This window comes from Chanos chanos, chromosome 2, assembly GCF_902362185.1.
Source record: "Chanos chanos chromosome 2, fChaCha1.1, whole genome shotgun sequence".
NCBI classification, from domain to species: Eukaryota; Metazoa; Chordata; class Actinopteri; order Gonorynchiformes; family Chanidae; genus Chanos; species Chanos chanos.
In genome coordinates, this window is record NC_044496.1 from 36,510,045 (window position 1) to 36,523,771 (window position 13,727).

Sequence of the window (13,727 nt, forward strand, 5' to 3'; positions counted from 1 at the left end):
GTGACAGGAACGATATTGAACGTATTAAAATTACATTCATTTTCAGTGTGAAGTTTTTAATTAAGAGTGGTTATACTGAGAGTTTCTCTCTGTTTTGTGACTGCTGAAGCCTGTGCTGTGATTTGACTGCTGAGGGCAGTAGCAGTGTTGAAGGTGATCCCGCTGTCTCATGAGTTTGGTTTGGTTTGCCTCTGCAGCAAGACGAGAGCAGTCGCAGACACATGGAGCAGATTGAACAGAGGAAAGAGAAAGCCGCAGAGCTGAGCAGTGGTAGACATGCCAACACTGACTACGCCCCCAAACTCACGCCATATGAATGCAAGAAACAGTGCTCCCTCTGCAATGTTGTCGTAAGTTTCGTACCGCCAACACTGAATGATTTTTTTTTTAACCTGACAGTATTACTGTGATTCAGTTTCACATGGGGCTTGTTTTATATCCTATGTGCGTTTTAACATTTGGATATGCTAACACAACTTGCAGGCACAATGCCAGGTCCGTGGATCGTGGTCACTGACAATGATGCTGGTTATGCTGGAGCTAAATGTATATTGACATGCTAACTGTGTTAATAAATCAGGTCAATAGGATTGCTCACTGAAATGCTTGGGATAAAACCACCGCTTAACTTTTTAATGAGTTTTGCCCACATTAAATTTGTTTTGACTTTACCAGTTTGAGTGAAAGACCATTTGGTCAGCACACACACACACACACACACACACAGTCGCATTGTAACAAAGTTTTACCACTCTAGATAATTTCCCCCGTTTTTGTTGCTTGGCAGGCGTGATGCATAAAACTGCTGACTGGAAGGTGATTCAGAGGATTTTAGAGAAAGAATGCATTTAAATGAGCATTTAACTGCATTAATTAAACATGAACTCTGAGGTGGAGATTTATCACCTGGGCATGGTTATGCTTTTCCAGCGACAGGCAACAAATCTAAAGGCAGGCACATTTATCTGTGACGGGCTGGCTTTCACTGCAACGAGGTTGAGACACCTTGGAGCATCAAACTGACATCAGATTAAGCCTAGGGAAGAGTGAAATCTTGTTAAAAATGTCAGATGACCTTGGCCGGCAAGTGACACCGGCGATCATCTTTGGGTCAACAGGAAGCACTTTACTTAATGACATTAGACAGAGGCCATCTGACACGGGCTTTGTTCCAAGAGGAAAAGACAAACAATGCAGGATCTTCCTCACCTGTCACTATTCTTTTATTTTCCTTTTTTTTTTTTGTGCGAGATCTGTCTTTCAGTCAGAACTCTTCTCTCTGTCTTTGGGCCTGGGTCAATCATGAAATTACTATAGTGACAAAGAAATGCTTGGCTTGTGTCAGATTCTTAGAATGCGGTCTACCAATGTTCTTAGACAGAATGTAAAAATACATTTTGACTCATTTTATCATCAAGTGTTGAATTACAGGGTCGATCAAGGTTAAAGTTGATGTTTTTGTCTGAAAACCAGGTGCCTTAAGCGATTATATTGGACCAGGGATTTTAGATTTTTTTAAATGAATTTTTTTAAATATTAAGCTACTTTTTCCTCACCAATCCACTGCGCTGTTATGAAACTTGAAGTTGTGATATCTGATCCAACTATCAGCTATGGGGTAACACCTTCGGCACAAGTTATAAAGCGTACACCCTGCAATTGTTCTGGAAGCTTTCCAGTTGGTTTTACGCGTCAGGGTCTGATATCTCATCTTTATGAGAAGGTGTCACTCAGCTTTGCAGATGTCAGTTTTGGGAAAAAGGTTTGTCAGATCAGGCTTTTGAAGGGATCCTGACTTTATAACATATGTCATGTTACCTGAGAAGTGCCACAGACCGGGGACAAAGCTGTGACAATGCGACGGGAGGTGAATGCCCGGTACGCATGAGAGATCCTGAGGGGCCCCTGGCTTCCTCTGCGATTGTTGTTGTCCTGGATGACCTCTGACCTGTGTGTTTACAGATCACCTCCGAGGTGCACCTGTTCAGCCACACCAAGGGAAAGAGACACCAGCAGGCCGTCCGGGAGAGCAGCAGCATCCAGGGCAGGGAGCTGTCCGACGAAGAGGTGGTGAGTGTCCCCCCTCCCCCAAAAAAAACCCACGTACCAACTGACCAGCGTACCACCCACACTCCACTCCACTGATACATTGCATTACTGAATCACTCTAATGTATGTGGTTTGTTCTTGACATTGTGACACTGTTGAGAGAAATGAAGTCCCTTCCCGCGCGATTTCGGGCGTTTTGTTGCCTTTGTCCGACTGTAATCGGGGCGTGACCAGGCAAACGGTGATCCAACAGTGTGACACTGCTGAGGGGTGACATCACGCCCCCCTCCTTGTCTGCTGATACCTTTTGTGACAGAGTGCCTCTCTTGTGACTGTAGCTCGTTAAAGATGAAATCTCCTCTGCAATATGAGATTGCCTTTCTCATTGGCCTCTTTGTTCACTTGACAACTGTTGGTGCTATATGCAGCACCTTTGGCCCCTCCACCTCCTTCATTCCAACCTTTCTCAGCGGGTAATTTTTAATACCCCCCCCCATCACTTTAAATCATTAGCTGAAATGCCACTGTTCATTTCTCTTCCTGACAGGTTGACAAACAGAACCAAGCAAATACAGCATCTAAATGCCTCAATGTTTAAACCCCTATAAAATATCTACATTAACCATAAGCTCTGATGTACGAAATGAAAAGTGACTCATTTTGAGGTTTTAAACTTTTTTTTTTTTTATGGTTCTAACTTTAAACTCTGGACAAATGGAAATCTTTCAGTAAATTATGAAACCGAACGTATAACAGTGAAAGAAACTTGACTGTGCACCGAGAGTTATTGCAGCTTGTTGGCACAAGCAGATCGTCCGTGTATTAATCAGAGCTGTCCCACGCGCTAATTGGAAATGAACACTCTCCCTTCTGAACCTGAAGGGGATATTCTTGGCATGCGGAGCGACATCGCATCGCATGGCATCTCATAGCTTTGGTACCAGGCCATTTCCAGTTCTCCTGCTGAAGGCTGCCCGACCGTGGAGTTTTGTTTGGAAATGTTCGCTATGGCTTGGCCTACTTTTATTTATGTCTCCCACCGTTTTGGTGGGTTGTATTTCATTCACGCAACTGCCAACTATTTTCCAGTCCCGACTTCCATAATTCTTGTGGCGGTGAAAGATTTTTAATTAAAATTAAGATGGTTGGCTGAACCGTTCAGAGGTCACGGCGTAGTTTTTCCGCGGAGGCGAGCCTAGCCGCCCCCGCCGTCCTCATATTTTGTCATATTCTCATGTTTTAAAGACTCGAGAATTAATTTTAAAATAAGGTGATTATCAACAGCGCTGGATCGATGTGTCCCAGGGAAACGTTCACAATTGCCGTCTCAATTCTCTCTCTCTACTTCCCTTTATTGGTTGTCATACGTCCTGTTTTAACGTGACATATGTGATGCTCCTGACCCCTCGGGTTTGACACAGGAGGCGGTTATTTACGACTCACCCTTGACTCCAGACGAAAAACACCACTGACCTCTGCATACGCACCGCTTCTCATTTCCACTCATTTCATTCATTCTTTTTTAAATTTATTTATTAATTTTTTTTTTTTGCAACAGTCTTGGCCACTTTGTGCTGAGCTGTGGTCTCAGACCAACACAAATGACGTGACTAAGACGTGGAAGAGTGACAGTAGTGTTGCACTTATTTGCATTATTTGCACTATTTGCCGGGAGAGCGATCGCTCTTAGGGTGCTGTCAGTGTAATGCGGTCATATGAATAGATAGTGTGATAGCAAAGCCGTGTGAATGGGGGTGGACTGTCACCTGATCCCGCTGTGTCTTTACAGTCTACCTGGATGACATACAGCTGTCTGTTTCACGCTGGGAGGAAAGCCATCCCGCATTGCTTTTGTGACAGACAAAAGGCCGGAGGAAGGGGAATATATCACTTTGACACAGGGACCGTTCTTTGGGGGGGGGGGGGGTGGTCCTGTGCAGGCATAGGTATAGGTGTGATGTTTTCGGAAGGCTCTCCTGTTACTCCCTGCAGAAGCGATGTTTGGTATCATCAGTCTGTTCTGCCCTCTGGCCACACTCTCTCACTCTCTTTTTTTTTTTTTTTTTTTCTTCCTTCTCTCAATTCCCTATTGTGTGTCTGGCATAGCTGGACACCTGTCCATCATACATCCTTAATAGCTACTTATCAGAGAGAATATATTTTATAGCCTCTGGAGAGAGCATTATACACTGATGGTTCTCTTTGATTATTTTTGACATGGTTTTTACAGAACTGTCAATTCAATTTTTGGGGGGGTGGGGGGGGGAGGGGGGGGTTGAGTAAAGAAAATATGGCTATGACGGAATGTACCTGATAAAATGTAACAGTTTTTTTTTATATTCCTAAATTACTGCTCCATTGAGCTGAAAAAGGACTTCTTTGGGGATTGTTGTTATTATTATTACTTTTTAAATACCGGGGATATTGGACCAGTGGTTCAGTTTAGTTGTTTATTGTGTGTATCAAAAACTTCAGCTTTGAGAATGGTAGCTGAGGGGGATCCCGTTTTTGACACTCCCGTTTTGACCCCCTGATATAATCTCAAGATGGTCCATGTCTTTGAGGTGTTACAGAAACAATCCCATTAGCCGCGTGGCAGGAGGAGTAGATCGCCTTTCAGAGAGATTACTGAGCAGATGCCTCTCTGGCAAAGCAGGCCTATGGTTATGACTGCAGCGCTCAACTCCTGCTCCCAGGGGATATAGGGGTCGCCCCCCCCCCAAGCCCCCATCTCTCTCTCTCTCACACACACACACACACACACACACACTTATCCCATGCTAGGAAATACAATATGTCCCATATACAAACGTGAAAGGACTTCTATTAGGTGGCTAGTTGCTTTTTTTTTTAGGTTTTTTTTTTTTTTTGAGTTTTGTCATTGAACTAATTCATTAAGAACAGGTGTCGAGCATTCAAGTATGTTTGCGTTTGAGGTCATTAAATCTTCATTGTGCTGATAAACTTTTGTTTTAACCACTGACACCTTGTCATTGTTCAGCTTAACCTGTTTTCAGTTTCTCAGTTCCTCAGTTCTTTCTGTCCCATGAAGAGTAACTTTGTGAAGGTCAGAATTCCCGTCAGTCGGCTCTGTGCAATTTTAGTGAATCGCTCCTCCTCCTCAATGACTCTAGTCTGAGAATCCAAAAACCAATACTGTTATTATCCCTGTTTCTGAAATTTGATTTCTAATTTAGATTGCTCCATGGACAAGCTGATTTGCTGACACACTTGTGTTGACGTGCTGACTTTACTTATTTTAGTGGGCGCTGAGATGTGTTTGATCGGTCATCTCACAGATACCTAAATAGCTTTAGGATCAGCTCCAGAGAACAGTTCCTGTTGGAATTTTGCTTGTAACGCAGTAAGACTGTCTCTTTCTGTACTTCTTCTTTAGAGTCAAAGCCAACGTGTGTTATCTTAAACACGTCATGTCTGGACAGTAAGGTATAACGATTGTTTCGCTTTAAAAACAATTTGTGTAAATATTGCAGCCATGAAATCTTTAGAACAAGACTGTTCAGGTTTTAATTATTAACTTCAACCCTAAATTACAAATTACAAAAATGAATCTAATTTTGTGAAGTAAAACTAATTAACCAGTTACATGCTGTTTTGTAAAAAAAAAAAAAAGATGAAAATCACACTACCAATTCCATGTTGTAATTTGCGTGCAGTTGCAGGTTAAGTATTATCTGCTGTCGGATGGTCCTATAGGCACTCCTCATGTGGTAGTCATAAGAGCAGTAATTTCTCCCCCTCATCTCAATGGAATTTCCTGATTTTTTTTTTCTTTCTCAAATAAGAATTAGTGTTTTTCTAATAAACAAATAAGCCCAATACACAAAAAGAAATAAGCCTTATTGTCAGGGTTTTGATTTTTTTAAATGAAACTTGACTTATGTACACCAAGACCTGTCATCTCTGTGTAAAGAGTTTCGCCTGCCAGCCCCAGCCATAGGGCAGAGTGTGGGGGAGGGTGGACTCTGTCACTTAGAATGGTGCACCCCCCCCCCCCCCCCCCCCAATCTGCCAAGCGTGCTCAGTGGAAACTCTTATCTCGCCGCTGCTCCCACCCTCAGAGGTGCCGGATGACAGCGTAATTGGATAATTGGTTTCTGGCACATGCATCATGTCGTTTAAATTGAGTTACATCCGCCCTTTCTTCCCATGGAAATATCAGCATCATCAGAGAGGCCCGACTCACACTAGACGAGGAGTGAAACCTCGGCCCCCTCAGCGTTTCCGCGGGGACCCGTCTTCAAACGAGCATCAAGTGTTGGGAGATGCCCCGATAATTACGGGACACAATGCCCCAGCCGTGAGGGCCGAACATACAACACAATGAGAGTTACACCTGCAGCCACAATGGAGCAGGTCTCTCTTACAGTCAGGGGTCTAGGGTTGAGAGCCAGTCAGCTGTCTTTGTCACCTACCTACTGTAAAAAAAGGAATGCTACCAAGATTCCCATGAATTGGTGTTTTGATGCTTTGTGTCGCACCGTGGTCCAATACAAAGACTTCTGTCCAAAGTTGACATGCCTTGGACACACCCCAAGTATCACCTTTTTTGTGTTATAGAAGAAATAATGAGGTGACTTTGCTTGACTAAAGGAAGCTGTGCAGTTGAGCTTAACCAAACGTACTCTGTGGTCACAGTGTTTTCTGTTTGTTTGCCCCTCACTAAAACTTTTGAACTTTTCGTTTAGTATGCTACTACAAAATCATTTGAAAATTTGCCCACGAAACTATGATGTCAAGAGGGCTTGTCGTTTCTTATAAACATTTCACTTTTTGAGAAGTTTGTGAGGTCTTTTGTTTTCTGAACAGAACGGTTGGTTGGTTTTTTCACAGGAGCACCTGTCCGTAAAGAAGTATATCGTTGACATAGTGACAGATACCTCAGTGGCTTCAGAGAGTGTGAAAGATGGAGAGGAAAGACAGAAGGCCCGGAAAAAGGCAAAGAAACTCCGGGCAAGAATGAACTCAAGGTGAGGCACTCCTCCGTTTGGACTCTTTTTCTCTCCCTCTCTCTCTCCTCTTCTCTCTGTGTCTGTCTCTCTCTCTCTGTATGTAAGAAGCTTTCATATCAATAAAAGACGGCGAGGTGCGTGAGAGCTTTATGAGTGACAAGGAGATGGAGAGCAGACGCGATGTGCATCATGCTTGTCTGCAGAGCAACACTGATGAGTTTAATTTATGACCACTTTCTGTGATTGGGGAGGAAAACTCCGAATCGATCTGGGGCCCCCTGCTTTCACCTGTTAAGAGCTTTTGTCCTAATTGGCTGCCACATTCCTGCCAAAACTGAAGCCTCCTCCAGTGCACAATAGTATGTTAAAGTATGTGTAAACCATGCCTATTTTTCTTTCTCTAGGCTATTGATTTTTAAATGAAGTATCAAAGAAAATCAATAGTAATCAACAAATAGGAGGCAACGCGCCACGGTGTCACATCCTAGACCTGGGCCCAATCAATTTTGTTGCTTGTCACAACTCTCTCTGTGTGTGTGTGTATGTATGTGTGTGTGTGAGTGAGTGCGGGTGCGTGTGTAAGTATGTGAGTTTGTGGGTGTGGCTGTTGAAGAAGGGGCTAAAATGATGTGAATGTGTGTGTGTCTGAGAGAGAAGGCGGCAGAGGTATTAGTGATTAATGCTTTTAGTGATTAGTGACATTTCTGTGTTCAAAGCTGGCTGTGTTTTTGCAAAAACTCTATACCGTGCTATTCTTCTTCATCACTCCCGGTTACTGTCCTACGCCTGCTTCCTCTGAATAAACAATTAAACCACAAAAACCACTTTAACAGATTGAATACACAAACTTCATATTGGCATCATAAACAGTCCACTTGAAATACCATGTTATCACCACTATGATTCTTGTCATTAAAAAAAAATTGTATGTATACATATATTTCACGGAATTCATTTTCAAAGTGGTCTTCAGATTTTTTCTTTTTCTTTTTCTTTTTTTTTTTTTTTGCGTCTTGCCCATTTCCAGATAATAGAATAATCTTTACAGAAAATCACAGGTTTAAAAAATGTAAACAAATACTCCATATAAAATCTGACATAATACAGTGAGAATTTGATCAAAATTATGACATAAAGCGTTAGAATTGAATGATACATTTAAAGTATGCTTTGGGCTTTTTTTTTAAAGTGTTAAAAGTGCAATTTGTTCTGGCTGTAATATTTAGTACAGCTCACAGTCCAGAAAAGATCCTTTTTGATATATATTTTCAGAGAAAATAAGTTGTGGAGCAGCTCAGGTGACTAAAGTACAAAACCCTGCAGGAGTTTGCCACTGGCCTACGTCATAGCATGTTAGGAAAAACAGAGCATAAAGACGAGGCTGTTACAGGTATATTGTCAACTGTATAGACAGTTTTGACCAAAAGACCAGGACGTGACAAGTTTACTCAAATCATTTTCCCCCCGTGCCTATTCCTAACTTTATATGAGACGAAAACAGATATTCTGGTCTTTTTTTGATTGTCCACTAAAAAATTTGTCTGTGTGAAGGACAAGCACAATTGAGAGTGTTGGCGTCCTCTGGCTCTACAGATACCTATAGGATTCTGTGGAAATTTACACCACCTTACTAAATGGACTTGCCCATTGGAAGAATGTGTAGCACAGAGAGAACAAAACTGGACCAGAAATAAGTTCTTGAGGAACACCTCAGGGAGAATTGTAGTCCTTTGAGCAACACACACACCCATGTGAACAAAATAATGCCTCGCAGTTACGCAAGTGCCGTCCCGTGTCTCTGCTGTTAAAAGTGTAACTGTGATTTGGGAGGCTAAAAACGGAAAGGTTTTTGGGACTTCTTTAACTATAGCAGGCTGACAGCTACAATCCAAAGCCTTCTCAGAGTTTTTTCCCCTTCATTCAACAGACCATTGAATTGTTTTAACGTGCGCTGCATGGTAAATCGCCTTCTCTATATACCACTAACAGACTAATGTAGTTAAAACTGGTGGGGGGGCAAGGAGGGGGGGTGAAAGTTCCTTTTTTTTCTCTTCCCCTTGAGTGCTGAGGTGCTGTTATGGATATGACAGTGGTTTTGAGGCGGCGGTGTGGGGCTTGGACGTGGGGGTGACAGCATGAGTCTTGCTCTGTTCCCCGTCACTCAGACCCTGAGCCTTGCTGTGACTAGCACTCAGAGAGAGCTGGCGCTACAAGCTCATAAATCAACCCCCCCCCCCTCCCCCCGTCCTACTCCTCCACAGGAACAGAGGTGAGCCGCCACACTGAGGGCTGGAAATGAGGCGTTTTATAGGAGCACAGCATGGCGTGTGTAAAACGCTGGAGAGTCTTTCTCCAGCCCTCCCAGGTCGCCCTGTCCCCTATTGTCATCGTTAAGCTGGCAAACCTGTGGTCATGATGAGCGGAGAGGAAAAAAAAAAAAAAGAAGGAAAGGGTGGGTGGCGTAATTTCCCAGTCAGGCTGATTTATTTTTTGAAATATACAGACCCCCTCCCCCCCCCTCCCCGCGTGCGAACATATGTGTTTCTAATTAGCATGAAAGTGCCGTGTCAGTCCGTGTCAGCGTTGGATGTGAGCTTTATAACTTTAGTTTGGTTGTATTTGATCCGCCATGCGCACAGACTTTGGCTGCAAGGGTTTTCGTGGGAACAGAGCTCTCAGTGTACTGCCGCACATCAGCCAGAAAGTTGGACACACAAAGACCCCCTGTTTGAAATACAGGGAGCTGGTCACTACGCCTGCCTCTCCCGTCTGAATGGTCCTGTGGAAGGGGTTGGGGGGGGGGATAGAGGGACGAGTGCACACACAGAACCCCTTAGAACCAAGCCCGGTGGAGGTCGTCCTGCTTATCAAAACCACCAGCCCTGACCTGTTCACTCCCAACACACTTAACCACATGCGCGCCGTTTCCTCAAAATTTACAAATCTGTGTCACATCTACAACTTCTGTTATGCTCAGTGGTAGTTCATCAGTGTATTTAAATTAGTTGGTTAATTGTTTTACTGTTTATGTATGTGTGTGTATATATTATATATATATGTGTGTGTGTGTTTGTGTGTGTATATACATGAATAATAATAAATAATAATGAATCTCTGGCTTTGCGGTCGCCATACTTATGAGGCTGCATCACTGAACATGTGATAATTCAGTTGCTAAGTTACGGCTCCGTTATGGAATCGGAGAGGAAAGTGAGTTCTTAATTTTAGTTCCGCACACAGAACTGTAGAAGAGAGGGCCCACGGTATCTTTTTAAGTATCACTTTCTTCGCTAACATTTCGGTTGACTGACCATCAGAGCATAAAAAAGTTATGCACGTAACATGCGTGGTTAAAGCTAGACTAGATTCACTTGAGCGACGCATACTTAACCGAACACAACTAGCACCGAACCGAACGTCCTGTACTGAACGGCACAGTACAAATACGTATACCGTTACACCTCTAGTATATGTGTGTGTGTGTGTGTGTGTGTGTATATATATATATATATAATATTTATATATATATACACACACACACACATATGTATATATGGTCAAGCAAAATAGATAAGATGAATACATAAAATAAAAATGTGTGCATGTAAAAAAAAAAAAAAGTAAAAAAGATATATGTGTGTGTGTGTGTGTGTGTGTTTACATATGTGTGTTTGTGTGTGCCTGTGTGTATATACACACACACATTTTTATTTATTCATTTATTTATTGTTTTTCCCTTTTAAATCAGTTGTCATGTTGTACCCTTGTTTTAGTGAGAACCTCCCAAACCCAATATGAAATACTGCCGTACAGTTCAGCCAAATGTTTGCTTTAATTGGGAGCAGTGAGCACCTGAGCTGGTAGCAGTAAAAAAAAGGAAATTTAAAAAAGGATAGACCCTGTTTGTGTTTTTTTGTGGGGGTTTTTTTGGTTTGTTTCTCTCTCTTTTTTTTTTTTTTTTTTATTTGTCCAGAGACGTTTTTACGGTGGTGCCTGTCTGTATCTAACATCAGTGGGGGTGAATTGAGGGGCAGGTCATGATGAATTGATTATTAGTTCTGCATTGTAGCTTTGTGCTTCCACTCCCCCCTTATTGCTGATTACTAATATTTATGATCCCAGCCCATTTAACAGGGGCTGTCGTAGCCAGTGAAAAACTGCCCAGCGATTGCTCTCCGTTTAACCTGAGCGGACGTAAACCTGTCAGAGATGAATATTCTAATATGGCGAATGACAAAAGGACCCAGGGCGGTTCAGGCTCCTCTGAAAGCTCCGGTGCATTCTTTATGTGTGTCTCCTCAGAGGATACAGTAAATAATACTACAAGAGCAATATAGTTGAATCACCTTACTCATTTTATAGGCGTGGGCGGTCAGTGTGCCTGTCTGTCTGTCTGTCTGTCTGTCTGTCTGTCTGTGGACCCTGTGTACATTAAGGGAATTTCAGCCCTCTGGGATCTTGCTGGCATTCCCTGGCTGCGTAGCTCCTCTTTGTTACCCAGAGGGGCTTTAGCAGTTTCACTTTGGATGCCGTGAGCGGAGTGACGGCGGCTCGCTGCTTTTCTGAGCCTGAGCTGTACTCTAGGCCTGAGCTGTACTCTGAGCCTGAGCTGTACTGACTTGTACTCTGAGCCTGAGCTGTACTGACTTGTACTCTGAGCCTGAGCTGTACTCTGAGCCTGAGCTGTACATTGGCATACACCACCACACATTTCTCTGTTTGTGCACCGATTCATTTTGCAAGGTTATCTTTAAGAGCCAAAGAAACTTCCCTTGTTCAGTCAGACGGAAGTGCAGCCTTTTTTTTTTTAGTGTCCTTGGTCTTGTGTGGGTCTCTCTGTGTTTAGAGTGGATGGATAAGTTTCCACTGGAGCAGGCTTGTTATATACGCGCTGGGTAAGATTCTTAGGCCCCGAGGCCAAGCCCACCCGTCCTCAGCGACGTGTTATCAAACTGGCATGCCGCTCATTCTCTGCTCAGACAGATTTATCACCCTCAGAGATGAGAACTCATGCCTCTTCTTTTTTTTTTTTTTCTTTTTAAATCCCTCTTTAAGCCAGCCGAAAACATTTGATCTCAGTCGAGTTCTTTTACCCGACTCTTTGGTTGATCGGTAATTAAACGTTTGATGGATCACATGTAATTGATACCCGTATGTCAATAGATTTTTTTTTTTTTTATTGCCGTGACAACATGGCTAAATGCTGAGATAACAGAGTAAATGCTTTTTTCAAGTTGATGCATAGCACCGATTATGTTGACTACAACTTAATTTTTGCTTTCATTGAGCTCCGCTGACCTGAGAGGCTGGTCTCCTTAGGTCTTAGAACACATTTGGCTTGTGTTGGTCTTTACTAGGACTTTCTGGGAACACTCCACATCTTGTCTTCCGGAAAGGGCCAGAGTTTATCAGTCCTAAGCCGTAAATCCATCAGCTGATCGCTCAGGACCTGATCGATCATTCTTATCTTTGAGCCTCAGACGCTTGACTCACAGGAATCTGCTCTAGTTTGTTACTGGAGCTCAGGAGCTATGGGCCAGGACTGACACATACCCATGCTCATCGCAGACATGTGCTCCTCTCCCAGTCCGTTGTTCTGAGAATTACTTCATGGGCATTGCTGTCCTTCCCAGCTTTGTTGCTGCTGGTTAATGCTGATAGCGCATTGTGCTTCTAAAGAGACGTAATGCAAACTCCTCGAGAGAGCAGACAGCTCCCAGCAGCTCTGAGGAGTACGTACCTGTGATTTAGCTGTCTATGACTGTTTCTGATGTGCCTGACAGAGCAGCTGACAGACTAAATAAACAGTTTGAGGCTTAGCTTGACCCTGTGACCTTTCCTTTGTTGGCACGGTTCTCTTATCTCTTGCTGTCCTTACACTGACAGCTAGGTGAGTCCCGTCTCTGTCAATAAGTGACTGTTTGTCTTCCTCCCTCCGTCTCTCTCTCCTCCTCTCTCTCTCTCTCTCTCTCTCTCTCTCTCTCTTTGTCTCTCTCTCTCTCAGGGCGAAGGAGTACGAGACTTCTGTGGAGGCAAAGACCCAGATCCCAGATTCTCCTTACAAGGCCAAGTGAGTTCCTTTCACCGGCATAACATCGTACTCACTCAAGTTTGAGCCATCAAAAATGTAATTACAGGAGATGCTCTTTCTCTAAATGTTGTTCAAATTAGGATGAAAGATAGGTTTATGTGACACATGAATGTTTTCCAGCATACTGTAAGTTGTGCCAGCTCATATTTCTAGACACACACACATACTCTCTCTCTCTCTGTCTCTGTCTCTCTCTGTCTCTGTCTCTCTCTGCACCCCTTTCTTTGCACTTTTCTTTCCTCTCTCTCATCCTGACTTTATCCATGCTTGTCCAGGCTGCAGCGTCTGGTGAAGGACCTGTTGAAGCAGCTGCAGGGGCAGGACACTGGCCAGTGGGCTAATAACAGGGTGTCTGGTCTGAACAGAACGCTGGGGGAGATCTCCCGTATCCTGGAGAAACAGGTAAGTCTGGCATTGTCACAACGCTTTACCCCTGCCAAGCTTCACTCACAGTGGTATGTTATGGACTTAACATCACCTTTAAGAATGCCTCTCACTGCTTTCAGTTTTGGGTTTTTTTTTGTCTCCAAAAATGGCTCACATATTATTTCTGGAAGTTTCTTTGACTCTCTAGAATAAACGACAAGTGGACATTTAAAGAAATTTGAAATTTA

General features: G+C 43.2%; 1 protein-coding gene across 2 annotated transcripts in view; it reads left to right on the forward strand.

Annotated features, from left to right (window-relative positions):
* scaper (S-phase cyclin A-associated protein in the ER) overlaps positions 1 to 13,727 on the forward strand; it is a 77,455-nt gene that overhangs the window by 14,236 nt on the left and 49,492 nt on the right. For both annotated transcript variants that reach the window (XM_030765931.1, XM_030765932.1), the window contains 5 exons: positions 198 to 350; positions 1,963 to 2,070; positions 6,904 to 7,040; positions 13,027 to 13,092; positions 13,389 to 13,515. In XM_030765931.1, the coding sequence (XP_030621791.1) occupies positions 198 to 350; positions 1,963 to 2,070; positions 6,904 to 7,040; positions 13,027 to 13,092; positions 13,389 to 13,515 (591 nt within the window). The remainder of the gene's footprint in view (positions 1 to 197; positions 351 to 1,962; positions 2,071 to 6,903; positions 7,041 to 13,026; positions 13,093 to 13,388; positions 13,516 to 13,727) is intronic.